At 34.1% G+C, this 27,008-nt stretch overlaps 1 protein-coding gene across 2 annotated transcripts in view; it reads left to right on the forward strand.

Moving 5' to 3' along the window:
• The first annotated feature begins 3,204 nt into the window (after positions 1–3,204).
• Positions 3,205–27,008, forward strand: part of ArgRS-m (arginyl-tRNA synthetase, mitochondrial) — a 45,785-nt gene continuing 21,981 nt past the window's right edge. Inside the window, exons 1-4 of one of the 2 annotated variants that reach the window (XM_081729845.1) lie at positions 3,205–3,261; positions 7,242–7,331; positions 13,639–13,997; positions 21,177–22,012. In XM_081729845.1, the coding sequence (XP_081585971.1) occupies positions 7,296–7,331; positions 13,639–13,997; positions 21,177–22,012 (1,231 nt within the window). In that variant the 5' untranslated portion in view covers positions 3,205–3,261; positions 7,242–7,295. Of the gene's footprint in view, positions 3,262–7,149; positions 7,332–13,638; positions 13,998–21,176; positions 22,013–27,008 lie in introns of those variants that run through there. The other variant, XM_081729851.1, reaches the window with a different exon arrangement.

Consider the following 27,008-nt stretch of genomic DNA (forward strand, 5'->3'; position numbering starts at 1 on the left):
TTCAATGACGCAGTTTGCGTCATAGCCCCCCCTTGTGGGCACCCCTGGGTATTGTGAAACAGAAAATTTTCGTTTCCTCGGCATTTTACTGTCTTTAAGGATAGGCATACACTACATATTTGTAGTACTCCCGAGGGAAGTCAGGTCGGTATAAAATATTTTATAACTTCAAAGTAAGACAAGAACAGTTACATAATGTTGTGACTTTTGCATACGGTACAACAATTATAACATTAGGTAACTTTTCTTCCCTTAATTTGAAGCGATAAAAGTTTAATTTTTACCTGTTACTTCCCTTAAGAGTTCCACCTGCATATAAGTGTTTACTTATATTGTGAAGTATCTGTGTAATTAGAGTGATGTGAGAGTGAATGAATGCGAACTATTAATTTAATTTGTTAAATTCTATTTCATTATTTTTACGATTATCTTCGACAGTATCATGAACTCTTTAAAATCCAACGGAACAAAACTTTTATTAATGTTGTACATTGCCAGACAGTTTGAATAAGCATGTATTTGTTAATTGTCACTTTCGAAATTGTCAATAAACTCGACTAGTTTCCTTCACCTTTCTGCGTTCTTTTCTACCCAGCTTGACATAACGTCAGAGTCATCACTTTACAGCCAGACAAAACCACGGAGGACACATCGATAAGGGATATTCGCCACGAAGTTTAGAAAGGTGCAGGATCATCAAAGGCAAACAGATCGTACCATTGGAGGATGACTGACTCCATGTCCCGAGAAAACCATTCTGTTGGTTCATCGCCGTAGACACATTTTGAGTTTGACATCTGAGTAGTGACATGAAGGTGTAGAAGAACATTATCGTAAGAGGCACATCGTCAAGAGAGAATTCGACGCCCCTGGCACTCCAGCAGGATTATGATTCAGCTGTTGGCTGACTCCAGTACATCCAGGCTCCTCCAGGGAAAACCATTCATCATCCAGATGACCAGGACGACACCAGTCTAATTGGATTTGTCAGGCTAGTGCTCATCCTTTATCTTTTAATCATAACCTATCTTTCTTACCTATTTCCCCAACTAGTCACTTTCAAAATTAAAACATTTGAATTTCATTTAAATTCAACCATAATTTTGCAGTAAAGACTGTGTTGTGCTTCAGTTTCATCCCCAATTGTTGCATTTATCTGACGAGTATTATAAAGGATATTAAGTGGTGTCATTCAGCCAGTTCGCCGGAACCAGTTGTTGAAGTTTCTCAGATTCCCGGAATCGTTTGTTAAAATAGTCTCTCAACTTTACATCCAGTGGTTTCGAAAAATGTTAGTTCATCAGTACTACTTTTGAAAATCAATATGCAAAATATCATATGAAGATGCATGTGATTTAGTTAACCCTAGTCACTATTACTATTATCATAGTATCAAATAATAATAATAATAATAATAATAATAATAATAATAATAATAATAATAATAATAATAATATAACAACAACAATAATACTAATAATATAACAATAATATTAATACTAAGTCAAATTACGATATTGATCATGGAACCAACTGTTAAAAGATTTGAAGGATATCATTGATTATATTGATCACAATTTGAAATATTAATTAAGATACATTGTAAAAATAAAGTTATCCATTGATTTAAAGCTACCTGCAGTACAATATATTAAATTTACACTGATAAAGACAGGTATGCTTTTAACAAGATGTCAGAATAAAATCATTTCACAATAGAATTGGAAACACATTCCCTGCGACAAAAAGTAATTGTAATTTGTGACGATGTAGTATCATACAGGGGCCTTATGCAGAGTCGTTCAGACATTCGATTAGGGTCTTACTAAAGACCTGACTACTGTTAGAAACATGTTAGTCAATGTCTTTAGTATGGTACTAATCACACTTCGGAAAGACTCTGTATAAGACCCATTTACTCTATGATATGATAGTCTTAATAAATGACACGTATAAATTGCCAACAAATTAGCTGTTATAAGCTATAATAGTAAATAGATTAAATTAAATTAAAAGTAATCTTTCGTGAGTTATTGGGATTTCTCTTGTTACAGTATTTCGTTTCTGATTACTGTTGAAAAGTTTCCAAGGAAAAAATTTTCTAAAGAAAGTCTTAAATAAATAATGATTAACTGATCTTCATTTTTTTCTTTTCACAATATTTTGAATAGGTTTAATGTTGAAAAGTGTAAAGGGAGTGAATTCTTTAGAAAGGAAAACTCTTAAATAAATAGGTCTTTATGCATAGTCGTTTTGATGTTTGATTAGCGTCATACTAAAGGAGTCACTACTGCAGGAAACAGTCCAAGTCTTTAGTATGTCCCTAATAACGCGTCTGAACGACTGTGCATGGGGCCATATATTTTTCTCCGAATATTTCCTTTACATTTATTACACGCGAAATGGTCATTATTACCGTCTCAGTTTTTATTAGCATTCACAAACTTTGCGGAGTGAATACCAACGCAAAACATTCAAAAAGTCATTATAAATGCTACAACCATTACCTGAAACTTCCGTTGCGTCAATTCAAGCCGTCATGGACTGAGGCCTTTTGGTAACTAAGTATATATAAAAAGCTTATCCTTCTAACATGAAATATATAATACACGATTTGTTGTTAGATAATTTATTTAGTACTCTTGATTCGTCATTAGTATGAAAATATATTATCATTCTCTCTCTACTATAATATTGGCTCAACAAATTAATCATACATAACAACTTTAAAGTCTCATGGCGTTATTCCATAGCATCTTTTGCAAAAATCATGAAGTATAACGGTACGCAATTATACAAAAAAAATAAATTAGAACTGTTATTACAATTAATGCAAAATAAAATTAATACTTTGCTTTACATGGAAGCAAACCCTTGCAGAATGAGACCTCAATACAGATTTAAGATTTACTTGCTATTTATTTTCTCATGTGAAAAATTTCCAACATTGCACCAAAGTTTTTCGCCGGATAGTATTGCCAATTAAGAAGAAAAGTTTTTGTATTTAGTAGAATCTCCTTCAGACTTACGACAAAAACTTTTTTTCGTATATGTCACGTTTTGTGGATTTTAAACGATTGTTTAAAATTTTGTGTATTTTATAATTCGTATAAATAGAATTTGTAGTGTCAATTAAGGCGGAAGTATTGTAGCTCTAATTTTTATCGACTTTTTACCCAAAATTAATTTATCTGTCGTTTAGCGACTTTTTGTTCTGGCAGGTTGACAACACTGTCGTCGGAAAGTAGTTTCGTCTGCGCAAATTTGCCCAACCTGACATACTTTTACTTCAGGAAACTTGGTGCAATCCCAAATTCCATCTTCAAATTAAACATTACACGGTTATCAACCAATATAGATCAGACAATTATGGAGGCATTGCTATTTGCATAAAAAATAATTACTCATATACCACATTCACCTTACCAAATATTACTAATTTCCCTAACATACAAATTCTAGGTGTTACAGTAAATAATATAAAATTCCTAAATATATATATTCCTCCTAAGACTCATGTAAGTGATAATTTTTGGGATTATTTATTAAATAATAAATTAAGTATAGATTATATAGGGGGAGACCTGAACATTCATCACAAAATATGGGGTTCAAATCGAACCGATAAAGCGGGAAAATCATTCTTATCAAAATTAGTGGAATCTCAGTATCTCTATTTAAATAATGGAGCTCCTACCAGAATTTCTTCCACAGACTTAAGTGTCCCAGATTTAAATTATCAAAACTTAATTATTATATTGATACAGAATGGTGGACATACTTCACACCCACATACACCCATTATATTCACAACTCATTTTTTTCAAACTGAAGACATCAATAATTATGAACAAAAAATAGGATTTAAGTCGAAACTACAAAAAATTCACTCAAAAATAAATTGGATTGAATATCATCGTATTCTGGATGGGAAAATTTCCAATTCATCATCTGAATATTTAGGTCAACATCCTTCACAAATATTTAAATTCATTAAATCAACTGTTTCTATCATTAAGAAAAACACAGCAATCACCCCTGCTCCTTCATATAAACAAAAAGAAAAAAATAAACATAAACCTATATGGTGGAATCAAATTTGCCAACAAAATATAAATATGGTACAAAAAGCTTATCATACTTTCATTAATAATAAAAGTAGAGATAATTTTCTACATTATTGTGCACAAAAAGCTAAATCCAAAAAAATAATACAAAGTATAAGAAGACAAAGTTGGCAAAATTTTTGTAACCAACTTTCTGATAGGTCTTCGTTGCATCATATCTGGAATTTCTGGAGAAAATATACAAAAAATATGTCAAATACGAATACTCCTCTATACCTAAGTCAATTAAATTGGATAGATGATTTCCATCAAAACCTATCACCACCTTTTGTTAACAATTCAAGGCTTTTATTACAGAAACAATTACTATGTAACAAAAATCCTGTTTTAGATAAAAACTTTACAATAAGAGAATTAGAACTTGTACTCAAAAATATCACAAAAAATACTTCACCTGGGTTAGATGGTCTTACATACCCTCACTTTAAAAATTTAACAGAAAAAGGTCTCAAATTATTATTAGAATATTATAATAATATTTGGAATACCAGCGTCATACCTCTAGAATGGAAAAAAGTATTAATTATCCCGATTCCAAAGGCAAAACAATCAATTGGTAAAGTAGATAATTATCGTCCAATTTCACTCCTCTCTTGTGCATATAAGATTTTCGAGGGGCTTATACTTAATCGCATGAATTGGTATTTAGAATATAATCAAATTCTGCATAATAATATAACAGGGTTTCGCAAAAATACTTCAACCTATGATGCATTAGCCCCAGTAATTTTAGACATTCATCAGGCATTTTATTCCAGAAACTATCTTCTAGCAGTTAGCATAGATTTACAGAAAGCTTATGATTCTGTAATTTTAGATATACTTATTAATAAGCTATATGAGTTAAATATACCGAGTAAAATTATAAGGATAATACATAATACTTTAATTGATAGAAAAATATATATCAAAATTGGTAATACTTATAATGAGGCACGTACTACATCGATAGGGCTACTACAAGGTAGTAAATTAAGTCCTATACTTTTCAATATATACATTAATGATCTAATTAAATTAAACAAGGGAGCAATACAACTAGTATCATTTGCGGATGACATCCTAATCACAACAACGACTTCAAACCTGGAAATTGGTAAAGAAAGAATAGAAAACTTTCTTAATTCATTAATTTCTTGGACACAGCTTAATGGTTTTGAAGTAAATTGGGAAAAATCCAAATTCATAATTTTTACTAGACGAAAATTGGTATCGACAATAACAATTAATATTGAAAATCACAAATTATCGAACGAATCTTATATTAAATATTTAGGATTATTTTTAGATAAAAAATTAAATTGGAACCAACATCTAAGATATCGTACACAGCAAGCAGAGAAATTTACAAAATTATTTCAATGTATAACAGCTATGAAATATGGTATCAATCCTTTCAGTTTATCAAATGTTTTAAAACATACAGTAATGGCTAAGTTTACTTATGGTGGAATATTTTATTCTAATAATCTCAAACAATTCTATAATCGAGTAGAAAGTATACTTTATGATCTACAAAAAATAATTTTTTCACAACCAAGATTTTGCCCTAAACAAGCACTTTTAGCAGAAACTAATACAATTCCATTAACAATATTAGTACAACGAGCGGCAGAAAGGTTTATTTTAACAAGATTTGGTCGATCCTCTTCATTAATAATTAATAAGTTACAACTAATAGAAGAGTTATTTAATAGGAATAAAAAGATACCATACATCAATAATAGACCATGGATTTATATAGCATATACTGGACTTAAATACATACAACCATTTATCCATAAGGTACCCCTTCTTCCTTGCTTCACATGGCAATATACTATCAATTTAGTAAACATAAATGTCACGATTCCGAATTTTATAAAAATTGAAAATTCGGAATTACGTAATAAAGTATATAAAAATATTTGGGAAGAAGAAATTCAAAAATTACGCACCGACACTGTTTTAATTTATACAGATGCATCAAAATATCCAGATTCTTCAGTGGGCGCTGCAATATTCATATCATCCAATAATCTTACTCTTAAATATAAATTACCATCATCATTATCAATTTTTGAAGCAGAAGCTTTTGCTATTCGTCAGGCATTATTATATATTTTAAAACATAAAATATATATATCATGTATATGTACTGATTCACTTAGTGTCCTTCAAACACTGCAAAATACATACTGGAATGCAAAAGTTACTTGGACAATTTTAAATATAAAACATCTTTACAAAACACTTCAAAACAAGAATTACACTGTACAATTTTACTTTATGCCTTCCCACATTGGTCTAAAATATGGCGATCTTATTGACAGTGCAGCTAAGTCTGCAACTAGAATTGGAAAACCATATTATATAAAAATTCCTTATAGAAGTTACCTTTATATTATAGATACACATTTTTTAACATTAGTAAAACAATGGCAACAAAATAATAAATTATTACCTGGAAATACTTATTGGGAAACCATCGAACATCATTTCCATAAACCCAGGGAATTTATAAAACATTGGGCAAGAAAGGAAATCATTGCATATTATAGAATACTTTTAGGTACAGCACTCACTCCAATTAAATTATTTCAAATTAGAAAAAAGGAGACTTATCACTGTTGGTGTGATAAGGGTATAGGTACCCTAGATCATTTATTATTCGAATGTACTTACTTACAAAATCAAAGATCTACATTTATTCAAAAATTAAATTATCATATCGGAATGGGACCATATAATTACAAATATATTATAGCAACATATAATTGGAAAGCAATTCGAAGCATGATACAATTTATTCTCCTTAATGGTATAAATATTTTTTTAAAAAAAAAAATGGAAAACAATAAATTAGTTAAATATAAGAAGGAATATTAAAAAAAAAAATCTTGAAAAAATCAAAATAAATATATACATATATATAAACACAAAAAAAAGGTATAGAACAAGTTTGAAAAAAAAAAAAAAATTGCTTGAAATATTCCTTCCATTGAAGAAGATAATAACTTAAGTCGAAATGTTCAATAGAGATCACCTAACGAATTTAGCATTTGGAGCCTACTGAGACTACATTTAAGTCGGAGGCGAGGAAAAAACACTGTTAATAGTGATGAAGAAAGAAAGAATTTGCCCATGTGACGAGTTGTTTGAAAAATTTGTGACATATAGAGGGAAGTAATGACATCTGCGATTAAACGGCTAATACTTTCTAAAGTAAGTAAGGGTTGAACTCTGTTGAGCACCGTCGCGATAATTTATATCATGGTAAACCAAATAGAAATTAACCTAAGATAACCTAACCTAGGCTCAACTTTACGATTCGCGCTCCTGCTGGTATCCTTATGCACACATGAGGAATGACACTCGATTAAATTTAACAAAATCAACCCAAACTTTCTTAACCCTAACCTAACTGCACCGTATTTTTCCTGATCCATTAAAGGGTCTTAGGCTTGTTTACAAATTCGCAGCTGGAGCGCGTATTTAAAGCGTGATCCACAGAATTCCACTCTCAGGTAACAAAAATAAAGGAAGTACCGGAGAGTAGGTCCAGGAATATTGGACCTGACCGAAACTAAGCTAAAATATACTAAACCTTAAAACTCTGGGCCTACTGTGCGGCAGAAAGGCCGAAATGGATTTAATGAATGTTATTGTAGGCATTTATTCCGAAGTTGGGCGTCCGCTTTCACCACGTTTTTGCGTTGTTATCTCCTTTCCACACTTTCTGCAATTTATTATTAGGTTCATTAATCCGTGCTCTTCACAAACTTTTAAAAGATTTTGCTCGTTATCAACATATTGCTTCAAAAATGTCAAAACTGGTAGTTCATTGCCCTTGTACATTCATCATGTTGATAACATAAATACTCGTTTCTTTCCCACAATGCAACTGTTCGGTTACATTGCGCCAAGTAGTTCCCTCCGCTCGCCGTATAGTCCCATGTTTATAACCGCTTATATATAACAAATAAACAGGTTTTTCGACACTTATATATTATCAAGCACACAAACGGTCAAATTATCCATATATTTCCTGTAAATTTTAAAAATTTTGCTGGAAACGGACGCCCAACTTTGGAACTTAACCCTCATTGTATTATTGTCACTTTGCTGTTCATTTAAAATAGCTTAATTTGAAAAAAAACAAGATCAAAAAATATACATCAACCTGCGATAGGTGGTCACTAGAAGTCAACTTACGATTATAGTTGCATAGAATAAACCAGATTTATTAACGTTATTTCCAAGTATACAGATAACTTAGATATTCGACGCCTACGTTACTAATTTCTTTTACCATTATTTTTTTATGCGATTGAACACATTTTATCTTACAAACCTGAAAACCTCTGAAGATTTGTGGTGGACAAGCACCATGTGTGTGCGTTTCATCGGGATCCCGTTTTCTCTCATTTAATTGATTCTAACATTATGTTCATTATAACCATCAAAATCTCCATTAGCCTAGGAGTATAATTGTTGACTTGAAAAAAGAAAAAAAAAAAGTACGAACAGAAAGAAGTAAAACATATTTATCCTTGACACTGCAAAATGGGTCCCTTATGTGAGATGGCATTTATATGGCGTTAATTTTTATTCCATTAGAGACATCGACTGCGTGAATTGCTAGTAATGCAATGTTGTGTAATTCTGATATAGCACTTATAATCTGCACATTTTGCAAGTCTCGGATCCGTATTTCTCATGTTTGCCCAAAGTGCTCTAGCTTCAATAATTTTACGGTGGAATGTCCGTAAATTCGGCCAGATTGAGAATACCTCAACACACATATTAAAGCAACAAGTACATTTTGGTTCCCGGCAAGTGGTTTTTCTGGTGGGGAAACATCATATGCGTGGGTTTTCCCGAGAGTCTTTTTTAAAAAAATGTTTAATATTAAATACTTTCTACAATTTAGAAGTTTTGTTCGTAAAACATTCTGTGAAATATCGTGAACACACACACCTATAGAAAGACTTGTGAGCAAGAAACTTCGCAGCATTGTAATTTCAAGGATTTTGTTTCAGTGCGCACTAATTCCAAGAAATCCTTTTCCATATACGAGGGTTATTCAAAATGTTTATAACGATGGCGTTATAATATCTTGAAACTTTTATCGAGTTCGATCTTGAAGTTACCGAGAAAATTGCATAAAATATCATAAACATAACAGAATCTATATTGAAAAAAGGCCTGCTTAAGAGCCTTTTTAAGCTGTTCTTTTCTTTTTAAAAATGTAATAAATGGTCAAATAAATTGAGCCTAATAATTTCTAAGAAAATCACGAATATCGTCCTATGTTTAGATACACACGTGTGTAGAAGATAGAATCTTTTGATTTTCCTTAAACAGACTTGTCAATTGTATCCGCGATACTTTTAATATAACAGGGCTTTAAGGGAGTATAGACTTGTATTTAGGAAGTTTCTACTCGTACGGTAATTATCTTAAATTGATGGTTTGTACATAATTATCTTTAGAATTAATGACATTTACTTGTGACAAAATTCATAAAATAGGAGAAATTCGTTAATATTTTCCGAGAAAACTTTTATCAAATTTGGGTGTCGCTACCGAGTATCAAGTTCAAGGTTTATTGGATAAAATTAGGTTTTATTAAATTTTGTACGTAAATTTAAACCCATATTCTTACTTTGTTACCATGCTTTAAGTATTTATGTTCTGTTGTACAGGACCGCGATAACTCTGTGGTAGAACGATCACCTTTGGCGTGTAGGTCCCATGTTCGATCCCAACTCCCACTAACTGGGCTTTGTGATGCAAAAACACAGTGTTCATGGATTTTCTCGGGGCTCTTCCATTTCTTCCTACTTTCATGACACCACCATTGTCATCCATCGTCTTATCACCGTCTCCCTTACCTTCGGTGCATAACGTGAGGCATTGAACTCAATTTAAAAATACAATAAAATATCGGACAAAGGGAATCTGTGAAACCCCATCCGCGTTTTGTAGGATGTACTTCGCACTACATACTCGCTTATATTTCCATGTCTAGCAAGAAAGAGTAGATAAGTTTGCAGAGTAACAAAAGGGTAGGAAATTCTATCTAACAGAATACGAATTTAAAAAACTTCTATTACACTCACAATTAAAATCCCCCACCCTGTGCTGTCTTGTCTTAAGATTCCTTTAGTTTCTCTAAAACCACGCCAGGCGAATGCTGGGGCAGTACCTCAAGTTCAGAAACCAGATATAGAAAATGACTTTATTAAATGAATTTTTTTAAAAATTGAGTTGAACTTAACGTCCCTTTCAGCAGCGAGGCTATATGAGACGGAATCTACTGATTTAACGTGTAATCTGAACCACATGTGCTCTCGTCGGGAATCGAACCCAGGTCTCGCACGAATTTTTGAAAAATATGTATACATATTATTCGAAGAACTGAAATGTTGGAAACTTTTTTCTTAAAATCTCATTTCCAGTTGTCAATTTGCTGGAATAAAAATCGGGAGTTAGTTCCTAATCTGATTGTTGCTAGTCTTGAATTTCGTTTTGTAAATGAAGCGTTTTCGATTTGTAATTAACTGACACATGGAGAAAGATATTTTATTATTTCTTTGTACTAATATGCGAATATGTACTACAAAAACAAAGGAAATGTAGTCGCATTGCTTTTACGTCAGACTAGCTGAAATATCTGGTCTTTGCACGGAGAGAGTGAGGTTTATGGAAAATACTTCAGCCTCCTCTCTTTCGTAGGTTATGCATATCAATAAATGTATAGTAATAACAACTCCGTAATATATTATATTTTTTTGCATACATTTTGAACCATGTTTCCTTTTAAGTAAAATTACATTATAAAATCCCAGCTTGAGTTAAATCATCATCATCATTAGTATTCTGCCATTATAATCAGGAATCTTCTCAAAACGTATATCGTTTCTTAAATTACAGTAATTTCACCTAGTTAAAACTATAAATAATAATAAGAAATATATATATATATATATGAAAAGGAATACGGATTCTTGATTAAAAAAACCTCACACTACTGCAAAATCTTTAATATTATGGTATTATATTCGTTACAGTGAGGAGAGTGCAAATAACTTGAAATCAAATATTTATATTCATACAGAATTCATGCAGGTGTGCAAGTTTACCTTGAATAACTTTTCTCAATTTTTAAGCAAAATTTATTGATATTCTATCTAAGTATAAACTGCAACGCAATGCAATGCAAAATTTTTGCAGTTTGCAAAATTGTAGCATATTCTACACATGCATATTTTACTTAGGTTCATTACTTATGCTTAAATAGAATAACGTTCTATGATCATAATTAACTTTCTTCCGTAGAAGTATTGTGAAGTAAATTCCGAGGGTCGCTATGACCACCTACTCTTTATGTATTGGGGAAAAAGTAACGTACTGCTACAGACGAACTGTCACGTGTGAGAAACACCTCGGAAAAGACATAGCATACATATCAGGTTGTCCAAAGAGTATTGAGCCTATGGAGATCAAAATTGAAAATGCATTTGTTGTGATTTGAAAGTTACATTATGAAAAATATATGCACCATTTTGTTCTATTATCTGCCATTTTTCCGGCAAGACCATAATCCTGTCATTATAGAACTTCCATGGTTTCTGGTCAAAATATTGTGGCACGTGATTTTCACAAGCTTGTTTTCAAATTTAACTTAATTTCATTCAGAAAACTCTGCACAGGCCGTAACAAATGAGGGTCTGTTAATGCCAGATCCAGACTACATTGGATGCACTGAAATCTGCCAGGCAAGTTCTGTCAGTTTCTGACTGGTCGTTACAAGATGCTTATTGTCTGATGTTGTTAGCTTGGTATGCAATACCCTTTCTGTCAACCAATTCCTATCGTTTCTTTTGAATTGTTAGGTGCACTTTCGCTAATGGTCGAAAGTACATCCGGCAGCAAGAGCTTGTGATGTACGATGCAATTCCAATCCCATCAAACGCACAGCATAACCTTCCTGGGCGTCAGTGCGCACATGCCATCGAGCTGCTTCTCGGTTCGACCACGATCATTTTCGCACATTGTTGTCGTAGGTTATACACTTTTCATGACTTGGGATCAATTACTTGGGCAATGGGTCAAGCTCGTTACGTTTCAGTAGAGATTTGCAGAGGGTAATTCAATCGAGTAAATGTTTCATGTGGGCGCCTTAGCTCGATCTCTTTTTTTGTAACCAACTTTCTCCAAATGGTTTTACACTGTTTGGTGATGTATGTGTAGGTCATTGACGTAGTCATGACCGCTTACTTGTCACTCTTGCTCGACTTATGCCAGAATATCATTCACTTTCGCTGTGATTGGTCGCCCAGTGTGAGAAGGATCTTGAACATCGAAACTTCCAGAACAAAAGTTACAACAAAAGTTTTTGACTTACGTTGCTTTTGATTACATATCTTGCCGGTAAACAACACAAATTTCTTTATGGACCTGCGCAGCATTTGCACCTTGATCGATATAAAATTGTGAAATGTAGAGCTTTGCGAAACGTTCACTCATCTTCACGACGCAATACTTTAGTGTGATTATAACAATTCCAACACATTTTGCACGTCTTCCAGTTTCAACTGTCAGCTTTCAAGTGATGATAGGTCTGACCCTCTGCAAATCATATATCCTGAGATTTGTGATACTAACGCCACCTCATGTGCAAGAGGCTCAATGCTTTTTAGACTATCCAATATCAAAAAGATCCAATTTCATTTTTGCTATAACATCACACAGTAAAAGCAACCGGAAAACCCCGTAGTTTACCGGTCATAAAAGAAATATATAACTTAAATTGTATTCCTTAAAAAAAATTTTAAAAAATAAAAAAAAGGATTTAAATCAAAGAAATCAATAAAAATGGTTCCTATCCAGGAAATTAATTTTATTATTTTAATTCTGTAACAAAACCAATTTTTGGGTGGTATTGCTAAACTCTGTTAGTAAATTCTGTAGAACCTTATCCTTTCTGTATATTAGGAGAGTCATCTGCATATCTATAGTATTATTTTACAAATCTGAAATTTTCATGTAAGAGTTTACTTTCTCATTACCGGTACAAAATTGGCACAAAAAAAAAGAAAAAAAAAAGTAAGAGGAGATCGCCCATAATAAAACTCTATTTGCTTCATTTATTTTCAGAGATAAAGTAATTAATGGAAAGTCCTCTAATATTTTGGTAATCTCGTAAATTTCGTAAGCTGGTAAATTTAGAACCTTATACTAGATTAAATTTTAAACCTTAATTATGCCTAATTTAAAATCTTATATTAAAATACACTCTGTATATAGATTGAATTACATGTTAACGGTAAAAATTACAGATTCTACACTTCCCCACTTGTTTTGTAATTGTTGACTTTAATACATACTCATATTCAGCTTGTTAAGTCTTGAAGTTTGAAATGAATGAATAAATAAATAAAGCATACAGCACTGAATTAGTAATTAACTATGGCAGTACATGTACAAGCTTCAAGTCAACATTTTTTCTCTCTTTCTTTTTCAGATTGTAGACAGCACTAAATACAACCTGACCATTTCGCCGGAAATATCCTCTTCCATTATCACAGTCGGAAATAGAATTCAAAATAGTGGCGCTGAATTTCGCATTCCTGTTCAAGATTTAAGAAAAAATCTTCCAGATAGTTCTGCAGAACCTAGTTTTCAGTCGTTCTCCTCAGATGATGTTATACAATATGATCAAACAGCCGCTGATAAAAATACAAAGGACATTACTTTTAGAGTAAACAAAAATATTTTCATTAAATCTGTGTTAGAAGATATTCTCAAAGACCGTGAGAGTTTTTGGCGCAAAAGTGATTTATTCAGTCAAACAAATAATGAGACAGTCGTTGTGGATTTCAGGTAAGCTAGATAGTGTGTGTTTTTATGGATTGAACATTCTAATATGTATTTTATGGATACTTGGAAACTATACTGCCCTAGACGCATTGGAATACCGGTTCTCGTGAGATCAGTAAAGTCAAGCGGTTCCGGATCTAGGTCAGTGGAAAGATGGGTGACCGTTCGTATTCACCAGATGGTATTAATATTACAGCGTCCACCCGGCTTCGTGAGGACAAATAGGCAGCTACTTGAGAGAAAGAAGTAGAGCGATCTAGAAAACCAGCATTGATGGCTAGGGGACCCGATATGCTGACCATACAAGTACCCCGAAAAATATGATGCTAGAAGATCGGCTGTTAAGGCCTTTTTTTTTTTCAATTTTTTTTCTTAATAGGCAAGAAAATGGCCAATTTTATGGCATACCGAATCCTCTATAGGTGGGAATTTAATGGTATACAACGAGCGAAAAACTGCACGATTAAATTGGGATTCTAACTTGTAAAATTGTTATCGGCGCGTAACCACTCAGATCACACACATTGTACAATCCGCGGCAAAAAACCTGCAACATGAGCATATAAGTTTATTGTGAAATGACGAAGTCTTTTGCTCCAAAATAAGTGTGCACGGGAGGAGACCGCGGTTTATCCTGACGTGATTCGTTCCACTTAGACGTTATGTTCATTCCCTGTGCTGTTAGGCGTAGTTTCACAATAAACTTACATCCTCATGTTGCAGGTTTTTTGCCGCAGATTGTACCACAACTTCTGAAACATAAATCGATTATTTCCTCCACTTAATATATATAATTAAATTCAACCGTTTGAGATGTTCTGTAACGTAGACAGTGGGCTGTCCAAACACAACAATTGTCATACAATCTGTGTGATCTGAGTGGTTTTAAGAGTGATAAAATATATGACTGGAGGGTGGACTCCCTCACCCGAGTTCCCGATTGCCTCGAAGACTCGAGTTCGAATCGCGATTCAACCGTGCATTTTTTCCTATCTGTATATTCTAATGTGTACTGGTCTCCGGTGGAAGCTTTTATATTTGCCACGTCGGTGCCTCAAGTGGTATCACATTTCCGCTTTCAACATATCTACATAGTAATAAGTAATTACTTCTTGCTTTTACGAAACGGTCGAAAGGTCGTTCACAGCAATTACCGCTAATCTATTGCATTATATGCATTGCAAAGCATTGCGTATTTACCTCATCCACGGATAAATTCTACTATTATTTAATAAAGTGTCGTATATTATAATATAAAATCCATTCAGCAATAATCCAACACCCATTTTGTGATGTTTTGCACGAATCAAGTTAATATTGGATGCATATTTAAAATTTGCTTCAGCTCGCGCCGTGTGGACTTTGTGGTGGACAAACACCGTGCTCGTGGGTTTTCTCGGGGTTCTCCCGTTTCCTCCCACTTTCTTCATTCCACCATTTCCCTCACTTCTCATTATCACCGTCTCCTTTAACCTAACGGCATAAGCGTGGGACGTTAAACTTAAAGATTTCATTTCATTTCATTTCATTTTTAAAATTTGCTTTTGTAGTTTGCACACGTTGAGGATTGGATTCTTTAGAGCAGCTTATCCCAATATTTCTGGTTTCACGGACCCTTTGTAGCCATTATTAATTCTTCGCGACCCCCATGAAATCAAAAAAGATTTTTAAAAAATACATTTTATGTATTATTAAAATTAAATATTTTTATAGCAATAAATGTATCGTTTACAACAATGCAATACTTCTATAAATGCAAATATTCGAAAACATACGATCATACAAGTTTGAGCTAATATAATGAGATCGACGTTCATTTAATGTGATGGGTTATTATCTTTCAGTGAAAATTGGTAACTTTGTACTTTCTTTTTTATCTTTTATATTCTATTCTTCTCAATTAATTGAAACTGGATAATGCATATTACAAATATACCAAATGTGAGCAACAAAATAAGATAAAATTTAATGAAAATACAATGTCATGTAGACCTCCTTTTTATCTTTCATACGCTCCCCGGACAGCAGACTTGGACCACTCACTGGAAAATTTAGAGAATCGATAGTTATTTATAGGAGCACTGAAGACGTCGATAACTCTGTGATCGGGCACTGTTAGGACCAGGGGCTAATACCTTTGTGTACCTTGTTACTGGTGCAAGCCGCCAAAGGCAGTGATAACTCGGAAGTCAGGCACCATTAGACATCAGAGGCTCACATTTGACTTTTACATCCGTAGAACAAGAAATATAATCCAGAGTTACGCATGAATTAACATTATAATTATTTTGGTAAGGAAATTGAAGAATTTGTGTTTCAAACGTTAAATTTTATGACCCTGCAATAGGAGCTTTTAGAACCTAATTTGGATCCTTTACATTGCAAAGTAGGTTATCAACAAGTGAGTTTCAATGTGAAACTACAGTAGACTTGCAAACTGTGTAAATTCAATATTCAGACTTGAAGTAGTACATCTGTAACTTCTGTTGCAATAAAACAATAAAATCAAAGATAGATTCTGTTCCTCGGACGCTCAATTTATATAAGGTCAACTTATATATATATAAAACATTATGCTTACTCACTATCGACAAATGTTGAAACCGGAAATGTTTAATTTGAATCACTTCCGAATTAAATAGAGGGTTAAAAGATGAGACAGAACCATTCTCGGGACGTTGAATTAATGTCAAAAAACAGCTTCTTTATACCTCTTAGGGTTTTTGCTCTGTAGAAATCAGATTTGAAACTGGAAGTGCTAGTAAATTTCAACTACTTCCTGTTCCTGTAGAGTGTTGCGGGTTATGATGATGTGTTCTGTTGAGACTCTAAATCGATTGCAGTAAACAAATTGTTGTTATCTGTTACCATTTTTGTTCTGTGGCGATAAATGTTAAAACCGGAAATGGTTAATTTGAACCACTTCCGGTTTGAATAGACGGTTAACGGAGGAGATCGGATTTATTTTTGAAAATTAATCGATTGCAAATACTGCATTTTGATTTCTCTTATTGTTTACGCTCTACAGAAATCAATATTGAAGTTGGATGTAGTAGTAAATTTCAACCTCTTTTGGTTTTGGTAATGTTGCAGATAGTCATGATATGTTTTCGTAATTGTGGGCGAGGAAATTTGAGGGTGAGGATGCCCTCGAGAGGGCTACCCTCGCGAGGGTGAAAATCTCTGGCTCAGGATGTCCACGCCAAATAAGCGAAGCGTTATTCATTTTCTGTGGTGCAAGGACACACCGCCACATATTCCCACAGGAAAATAGAGTTGGTGTATTTGGACAAGTATTTAGCTGCACAAAGTGTGCAGTGGTAGTGCGAGGAGTTTAAAAATAGACGAAAGAAGTCCAAGACAACGAGTGATGGGACGACCTCGTTCCTCGCTGACATCGGAAAACATTACGTATGTTTGCGAAATGGTGAAAACGGGTCGATGTATTCATCTGAATGACATTGCTTGAGAACTTGACACTTCCTGTGGTAGGATTACTACCTTTTTGGTCCATTGAAGAAGATCTTGGCAGGACAGAGATTCGCGAACGATACTGAAGCGTAGAAATTTGTTCGTCGTTGGTTCCGTCACCAGCTGGCTGCCTTCTACATAGCGGGCATCGAAAAACTTGTGGTCGGTGGAACAAATGCCTCAACAGATGCGATGATTATGTGGAAAAATAGACAAAGGGGTGTTGGTTTGTAATCTGGCAATAAATTAGTAGGCGCAAAGACTTTTCAATTTTTCCTCGTATATTGCTGATTATTATTTTCATTCCTTACAGCAACATATTCATTACATCGTGTATTATCAATACTGCTGAATCTAACAACTAGTAACAAACTAATTAAAATATGAACAGTCTTATCGTATGTTACAAAGTAGTTCAACTTCAAACATTATTACAATTTCCTTTACCACAGTTATATTTTAACGCACAAATTCAAAGTTCAAATATACTTATCAACTGCATAAAAATAGCATAACTATAGATACAGCCAACAGGTACTACTATGTTCTAGATATCATCCAAAGTAACTTTGCTAAAGTCCGTTCACAATTAATTAAAATTCTATAAGACCTATAATGCTTACCTAATTAACTTGTAAGGTGCCTTTTGAAAGATTTTTTTAAGGTTTTTTAGGTTGCTTTTTTTCTCTGTCATCTTTCATTTTGTTATCATCTTTTCCTCTCTCCTATCCTTGTTCATTTTTTCTTCGGATACTGCACTTTTTTTTATCTTGGTCATGAGTCTTTATTAATATGTCATATGCAATTCTTTTACTTTTTGTATGTTCATTTTATTTTTATTATTATTATTATTATTAGTCTTATGAATGAGTGTATTTTACTTGATGTATTTAACTTAGAAATATCTATTTTCGGTCTCTAATAGCAACTACATAGTGTCTTTCTGAAACTTTTTTCTTAATATTTTGTAAACTGTTTCAACTATACGGTGAATAATGATTTATTTTTGTATTTTATACGGTATACTTATTCTAAATGCATGATAATTATGCTTATATTTTTTTTACTACTGCTTTATTTTTCACTTTGTAATAGGCATTGCATGTTTTTATTATTACTTTTTTTAACCAATATTTTATTCATTTCACCTATTTTTGTATGATCGGTTGTATGTTGTTATATCTGCATACGTTCTATGCTTGTATAAACTTTTTTTTTTTTTTTTTTTTGAGCACTTGTGGCTGTAACGCTGTTTGTTTCCAATAAACATTATTATTATTATTATTATTATTATTTATTTATTTATTTATTTTTTTTTTTTAAGAAAAAGAAATTAGTTTGTTCAGTTTTTGGAAGTGAAGTTGTTTAGTTTTTCTCTCCAAAATGTTCCAAGGGAACCTTCCCAGATGTATTCAGTTTAGTAGCATTTCAACAGAGGTGTCAGCACATACTGAAACTGTTTGGAGTTCAATTAGTTATGACATAAGTTAAGACTGTTCATGTCTAAGTTATTCATTATGTATTCCGTAGCATCCGTCAGCTATACATGAAAATTCGCAGTGATCGTAATAATTCATATTGTGGTTAAAATATCAAATTATGATTTCGATAATGTGGACACCTTCGAATATCTAGGATTCATATTAACAGACCAAAACCATATTCACGAAAACATTAAATGTTCACTGAAAGCAGAGAATTCCTGTTATTATTTAGTCCAAATTCTTTTGTTTTCGCGAATTCAGTCGAACAATTTGAAGCTTCAAATATATAAAACAATAATTATGCTGCCTGTTAGTGTCATTAATTCTAGAGGGCTGAGATGGACAGGTCATGTAGTCAGAATGAAAGAAAATAGGAACACTTTCAAAATTTTAACTAGAAAGCCAACCGGAAAACGACCGTTAGGAAGACCTAGACACAGATGGGAGGACAATAATAAGAAATTGCAGAAATGAAAATACAAAGTAGAAATTGGATCCAGCTGGCTTAGAACAGAAGTCTGGATTTTCACTTAAGGAGGACAGGAATCAATAGAAGATTTTTGTGAATGTGGCATTCAACCTTAGTGTTCCATAGATCATAGAATTAGCTAGTTAGCATGTATTAGCAATCGGCATAACAAACTACATGTCATTTTTCTCTGTCAGCCAAATACGTTGCACTTAATCCGCGGTACTCTGTGCTAATTAAGCTATAAATTTAGTATATATCCTAACAGAAACCAAACAAGTATGTACCACAGTCATGTGATTTGCTTATAATGTACTAAAAGTGCTAATACAACGAACATTTTATAATCCGTGTGAAGGTCAGTAAGTAATTTGCAGCGATTTATGTTAAAGGTAGTGTAATAGATCACACATGGAGAATACATACGAAATGAAAAACTTATATTAAGGATACTTTTCAGCATATCCGCCAAGTCTCGCAACATATTTCGTGGCACAAGTTTCAAAATATACTTTTCATAGAAGCTTATCTTTTGGGGAGTTTAGCCCTCTGCGCACAGCCGATTTGACTTCGCTGTCGGAATTGAAATGTTGTTTGACTAATAATTTCTTAGTCGGACCTAGATGATGTTAAGTCTGAAGGTTCCAGATCAGGACTGCACAGCTCGTGCTCGAGCACCTCCCACCTAAAGTTCTCAAGTTTCTTTTGAACAGAAGCGGCGACATGCAGTGGGGACATGCACTGCCATGAATGAGTTCGACATTTCCAGCATTAATTTTAGGGCGTTTGTCACGAAGCGCGCGACGCAACTTCGCCAGTTTTTTATACGATACAGCATTCACAGTGATTCCACATATTAGAAAATCTAGCAGTATAACCCCTTGCATATTCCTAAAGTCACAGCATTCTTTTGCAGATGGAGCTTTGAATTTTTTTCAGTGAGGAATCGGTATGTCTTTATTCCATTGATGCCCGTTTTGTTTCAGGCATATAGTGGTACACACAAGACTTGTCACTTGTAAGGATACATTCCAGAAGAGCATGTCCTTCAGTGTACCATGCTAGTTGTTCAGGCGTATTATTATTTGCTCTCTCTATGGATATCTGTGAGGATCTTTGGCATCCACAGAGCACTTACTTTGCGAAATTTAAGTGTACCGTATGAAATCTAGAATATGTTCGAAGATGAATTCGTCAATCATTACGAATTCCTTCTTCAGTTGCTGTGGCATTCTATTCGTGTGATGGTGTTACTGGACGTGCGGCAAGTTGTAAATCCCTAAGGTTCACATGGCCGTTTTCAAAGAACTCGCATCTCCTAGAGATGATACTATGATCCATACAGTTTTCCCTATACATGCGCATCATTTTCCTAAGAATTCCACTTGAGTTTTATCCTTTTGTCTACAGAAAACAAACTACACCTCCTCTCTTCACAAATAAACGACTGTAGCACACACGCTATCGTTGCTTAATAGTTTATCATTCTGCCACTAGAGGTACACCTGATCGTATAACTGTCTATTACATTACATATTTCAAAGTAATTTCAAAGAAACTATTGAATTTTCGCGTACCAGGTCCGTATAATACCGCCTGTGCGATACTTGTTGATTCACCATCGTAAAACTAGAAGTCTAATTTAATTGTTTACTTTTAACGTTTTCAGCATGAGAATATTAGTAAAACTAGACAGAAAATTGTAGCTGCTTTAAGATTAACAAAACATACTTACGCTATTTTTTCTCATCTTTTCAGCTCTCCAAATATTGCTAAGCCCTTCCATGTAGGCCATTTAAGATCAACGATTATTGGGAATTTTATATCTAATCTTCACAGAGCCCTGGGCCGTAAGGTTGTGAAGTTAAACTACCTTGGTGATTGGGGAACACAATTTGGCTTATTGAAAGTAGGATTGGATATGTCAGATTATACAGACGAAATGGTTAGGCAAAGTCCAATCAAATGTTTATATGACGCTTATGTGAGAGGCAATAAAGAAGCAGCAAGTAATCCTAATTTAGCAGAGAAAGCCAGGAAGATATTCAAAGAACTGGAAGAGGGAACATTGGAAGACGTAGAAAGATGGCAGTTGTATCGAAAATATTCAATTGAAGAATTGGAAAGGACGTACGACAGGTTAGGAGTGAGCTTTGACGAATATCATTGGGAATCGATGTATAGTGCTAAAGAAATTAAAACAGTGCTAAATGAATTAGAAAAAATAGGCGTGTTAGTAAGCATAGAGGATGGAACTAAATGTGTTGCTATCCAACCGGATAAAAGTGTAACTTTAGTTAAAAGTGATGGCTCAACATTGTACTTAACTCGTGATGTGGCAGCGGCTTTGGATAGACAAAAGAAATACTCATTTGATAAAATGTTTTATGTCGTAGATAATGGACAGAGTGATCATTTTGTAGCATTGTTTACAGTTTTAACTAAGATGAAACAACCATGGGCGAACAAGCTTACTCATATTAAATTTGGACGAATTAAGGGTATGAGTACGAGGAAAGGAAGTGTAGTTTTCTTAAAAGATGTTCTTGATGAAGCTAGAGACATTATGCAGCAAAAGCAACTGGAATCTCCTAGTAGGTTTTCTTTATTTTGTCAGTTCATTATTGAATATAATTTTCACTCTGGGTAGCTTAATACTTTCACTGCCAGTGAGGTTAAAGTAAAACATTCCGAACCAAATGACTGACCTTACAGTGCCAATTTGTTTGTCCCAATGAAATCATGTCCAAGGATAAGAGCAGCAGCAGCTGTTGAAATGCTTTCGTTGGGATAAATACGTTGGCACTCTAACGTTAATTATATCTTCCAGTTAAGAAAAATGTGCTAAAAGGTTTTAATCTAGAACATTTCTAGCACAGTAAAAACTAAATAGATTTTTGCAAATAGTATTTTAGTATAGAAATATTTTAATTTTATTGCATATATTAATATATTTAATTTCAATAGAGGGTGAGCTGTAAGTCCCTATAAGTCCCTATCTATTTATATATCTCAATGTATCCAGTGTATCTGTATGCTATCCCATTCTCGCTGCATAATATGCGATGCCATGTTCTGTGAGGCATTTTCCGCAACAAAACAGGAGTCATTGTTCCAAATGCCACGAAAGCAGCTGTCCTAAGCTCGTCATTCCAGGTATAACGTTGTTTTGATGTAATGTTCTTTATGTATCCCAAAGAGTTATCATGTTGTCAAGTCCGGGCTTCTTGCAGGCCATTTCTTGGATACTGGGGATATTTAAGGACCACGACCTATCAATCTGTTAGGAAAAATATCGTTGAGATAATCGCGAACACAGAGAGTGTAATGGTTGTTGTTGTTGAACCATACCTCCTCGCTGATTTCAAGTTCATCGAGCTTTGGTATAAACCATAGTTATGATTAGAATTAGGAATTAGATTTCTGGGTTTTCGACATCTATTTGCATGTTAGCCCGTCATATATGAGCGATTACGTCTCGGTGATCTCACTACCCGGGAAATGGGGGATGGAAGGAATCAGCCTGGGACTATTATGTTGGGTACCATTCCGTCATTTGTCTGGTGTGAATGAGGAAAACATCACTTAGAATGAGAGGCTTGAAAAAGCTTTTACACTTTTTCGACCAAGTGTTCCCATCGGGAGAAGATTTTGGGACCGCTTGCACCAAAGGCGAGAACGTTAGCAACTACACTACATGGTTCCATATAAACCTTTATTGTAACAAGCCAATTGAGTTATAAAATATGGTTTTCTGTTTCATCAAAGAAATATGATCCAATAACATAATGCACATTAAGTGCTGCTCACGTCATGACATGCGGGGGATAGTATTCAATTTCCTCAAAATAATGTGGATTCTCTTTAGCCCAAAGGTAAACATTTCGTGCTTTACTCGAATGGCAAATTGATCACTCTTCTGTAAAGATCCCTTTCCGTCGAGGAGGGATCTTACTGAACGTTCGTAGTAACTCATCACACGCCACTTTTCTGTTTTCTTTGTCAGCATCACTCAGTTCATTCACAGAAATAGGTCGCTATACTTCAACTTGGAGATCCTTTTTCATAAATGTTTGCATGATTAATCGCTGAATGCCAAGGTCCACTGATCTTTTCCTTTCGACTTCAATGGTGAGTTCAGTAATAATTGTTTCACACCAGCACATATCTCCCTGCGTAGCAGGGTTGGCAAAAACCATGTTTTTTATTGAAAAAACCAAAAAACCCGGTTTTTTGGTTTAAACCAGTTTTTTTTTTTTTTTTTTTTTTTTTGTTTAAATAATTTCCTCTATGTATTTATATTACATATGGACAGAAATAAGTTTGTTTCGCCTTGCTGTTATTATGCAACGACAGGGTTATGCTGGAAGGGGTCTTATAAGCTTAAAGCGGGATCCAAACAGCTTCCCGGCTTACATCCGAGAGAAATTGTCCTCCATTTGGACTCGAAACCGGACTAATTGGCCACAAATTCAATGAATCTGCCGACTCACTCACGAAGGACCCCTGATAAAAATATGTTGTACTGATTTTTACATACTTGTTAATATAATTGTCAAGAGTCATTTCAGGACAAAAAGATGGTTTCAGTTACACAAATGAAACCATTATACAGAATTACATATAAATCGGGAAACTCCCGCGTTAGTCATTGGGAAATCCTGTTATTACTTTTAAATGCAAAGCAAATCCTGTTATTGCTTTGCATGTAAAATCTAAGGTCAACGTATCATAATCAGTACGCTAAAACTGAGGTATTAAATCCCAAATTTAGTATGTAGATATCATTCAATAAAATTAAAACGAAGTCCTATCCAAGCTAATGTTGGAAGCTACGTAGGCAGTCGATAAATTTTGCCAATGTCTATCAATACATTTAGGCAACCTTTGCTTCTTTATAAAGCAACAAGCATTCAGGCAAGCAAAAACATACAATTTGGCTTCGTTTCATATGTTTAAGCTTAACATCGTTATGTAATACCGAGGTTATAAAGAAGACTTTCGCTTTAAAGTGACACTAGCAGCGTTCACCCCGCTTCGCTGCGGTCACCCCGGAACGCAATAAACTTTGTTACTTAGATAATTTTTACTTTTTCGCTTTCAAGTGATATGATAAAAACCATAGAAGATTGCAGTAAATGTTAACATTATATCGCCTGTCATTTATGTTAACCCGCCCCGCTTCGCTGCGGTTAACCCGCCCCGCTTCGCTGCGGTTAACCCCGAACGCAATAAACTTTGTTACTTAGATAATTTTTACTTTTTCGCTTTCAAGTGATATGATAAAAACCATTATAACGCCTGTCATTTATGTTAACCCGCCGAGTGACACGGTCATGCGGGTTGCATATAAATACGTTTATTTTTATACCTATGATGAACTAACAAAGGATTTGTACGTAATGGACACCTGAATGGTCAATTATCTCAAGACACTGGTAATTGAAAATTAAAGTGATATGATAAAAACCATCTAGGGTCCAAATCCTAATAACCCCCCAAAAATAAAAGAAATTGGTTCAGCCGTATTAGCGTGATGAGCGGACAAAGGATTTGTACGTTCTCTTTTATATATATAGATACAAACCGCTACTTGGTTTACACATGAAAGAAGGATTATGGTTCGACCGAGAATTGAACATGGAAAACCTTGATTAAAAGGTGAAAAGGAGGTAAAACTATGGATGTTGTGATGAAAATGCCTTGTGTCCATCTTAAACACAAACTAATTACAGCTTTCTTACAAGGCTGTCTATAATCTTTATTATAAATTAACTAGAAATGTTACAGTTTCGGAAGTATATCACTTCCTTCTTCAGACTACGTCAGGGAGTAGTAGTCTGAAGAAGGAAGTGATATATTTCCGAAACTGTAACATTTCTAGTTAATTTATAATAAAGATTATAGACAGCCTTGTAAGAAAGTTGTAATTAGTTTGTGTTAGAGATAAAACTAATGTAGATGGTTTGATATGTGGAAACATCGCCATGAAGTTCACACGATTTAAAGCATTTTTCTTTCTTTTTTTTTTTTCTTTCTTCTTTTTGGTTAAAACCTTTTATTTTTATTTTATTTTATTTTATTTTATTTTATTTTATTTTTTTTTGAAAAAAACAGCTGGTTTAAACCAGCCAACCCTGCTGCGTAGCACAGTCTTCCTGAACGAATTCTTAATATTGCCAATTGCACATACTTTCCTCTCGCGAGGTAATATAGTTTTCCGTGTTGATGAAACCTAGTTGAATCTTTTTCGAAATTTGGCACTCAGTGTGTCTATGGGTCACCCGTATTCGTGCACTCATGTACCTATGTACTTACGTTCTAAAAGTGTAAATGGGCTTAAATCGGCCATTATCAGGGAGAAACAAACAAAATTTACAATACGTACAGACATAATTGAATAATATAACATCATAAAATATTGATAGGGAACTCTGCTGTGTCCATAAAATAATCCACAGAACATGACATCACATAATATTATGAATAAGAATGCTCAGCAGCACATAGATACATTTAATACGTAATATATATGAATGGATAGGGACTTAATGGGACATTAGGCCCTATGTGTGTTGTGTGCTCAAGGACTTACTAATGATATCAGAACCATTTTTTAGGTAGTTTCATATATTTCAGAGTTCTATACTTAGTGTTATTTTCTATAGGACATTAGTTAAAATTTTTCAGTTTATATACAACCTCTGACAATAAAGTTGAATGAAGTCGCTATGCTCGACCTGTCAACACCGGCGCAACGAAACACTGTACACGAGTAGCGACAGGTGCCGCCATTGTGGACCCACCGTTGTTCAGCTGTGAGTCAACTATAGTCTGTCTTAGACGTGTTATACCAAGTGAGTGTTAGTGTGTCCGGTTGCAAACAGAACATTAAAAGGAACGAACAAAGGATCGTCAGACAATTCTTGGCCCAAAAGGGGGTGGTGCAAATTGATCATCCACCTTACTCGCCAGATCTGAATCCTCCCGACTTCTTCCTGTTCCCGCGCCTCAAACTCGCGTTGAAAGGAAAGAGATTTGGCCCGATATTCTCAACATCCAACGAAACGTGACGAGGTTCCTGAATACCATCCCGAAAGAAGACTTCTCAAAAAGTTTCCAGTACATGTACAGCCTTGTTCAGCGTTGCATAGCTGCGGGAGGGGACTACTTCGAAGGACAGTAAGGTAAGTTTCATTCATATTGTACCTACATTCTGTTTACGGAATCATTCACCGAACTTTATTGTCAGAGGTTGTATTAGTATATACTGTATGTTAAATGGATGACATAACAGATTTTATCTCACACCAATTCCTCTATATGTACGAATTCAATGATATTCAAAGAGTAAAATATGCATGACTGGACCGTGAATCGAATCCGGGTGTTCGACCATGGCAATGCGTAAACACCTACACTATTCAGTCTACTTCCTGAATAATCATAAACTTTTCGGGTCAGTGTTCGGCCACTTACTTTCTCTTTTTCACTACTCGGGCAAAGTCCGCAATTTTATTTAGCTATTGATTTATATATTTTCATTATTTCAATATATTTTTTCAGTTCATTTTACTTTGACAGAGTGTC

The sequence above is a fragment of the Thermobia domestica genome, chromosome 1 (assembly GCF_964235325.1).
Source record: "Thermobia domestica chromosome 1, izTheDome1.hap1.1, whole genome shotgun sequence".
Taxonomy (NCBI): domain Eukaryota; kingdom Metazoa; phylum Arthropoda; class Insecta; order Zygentoma; family Lepismatidae; genus Thermobia; species Thermobia domestica.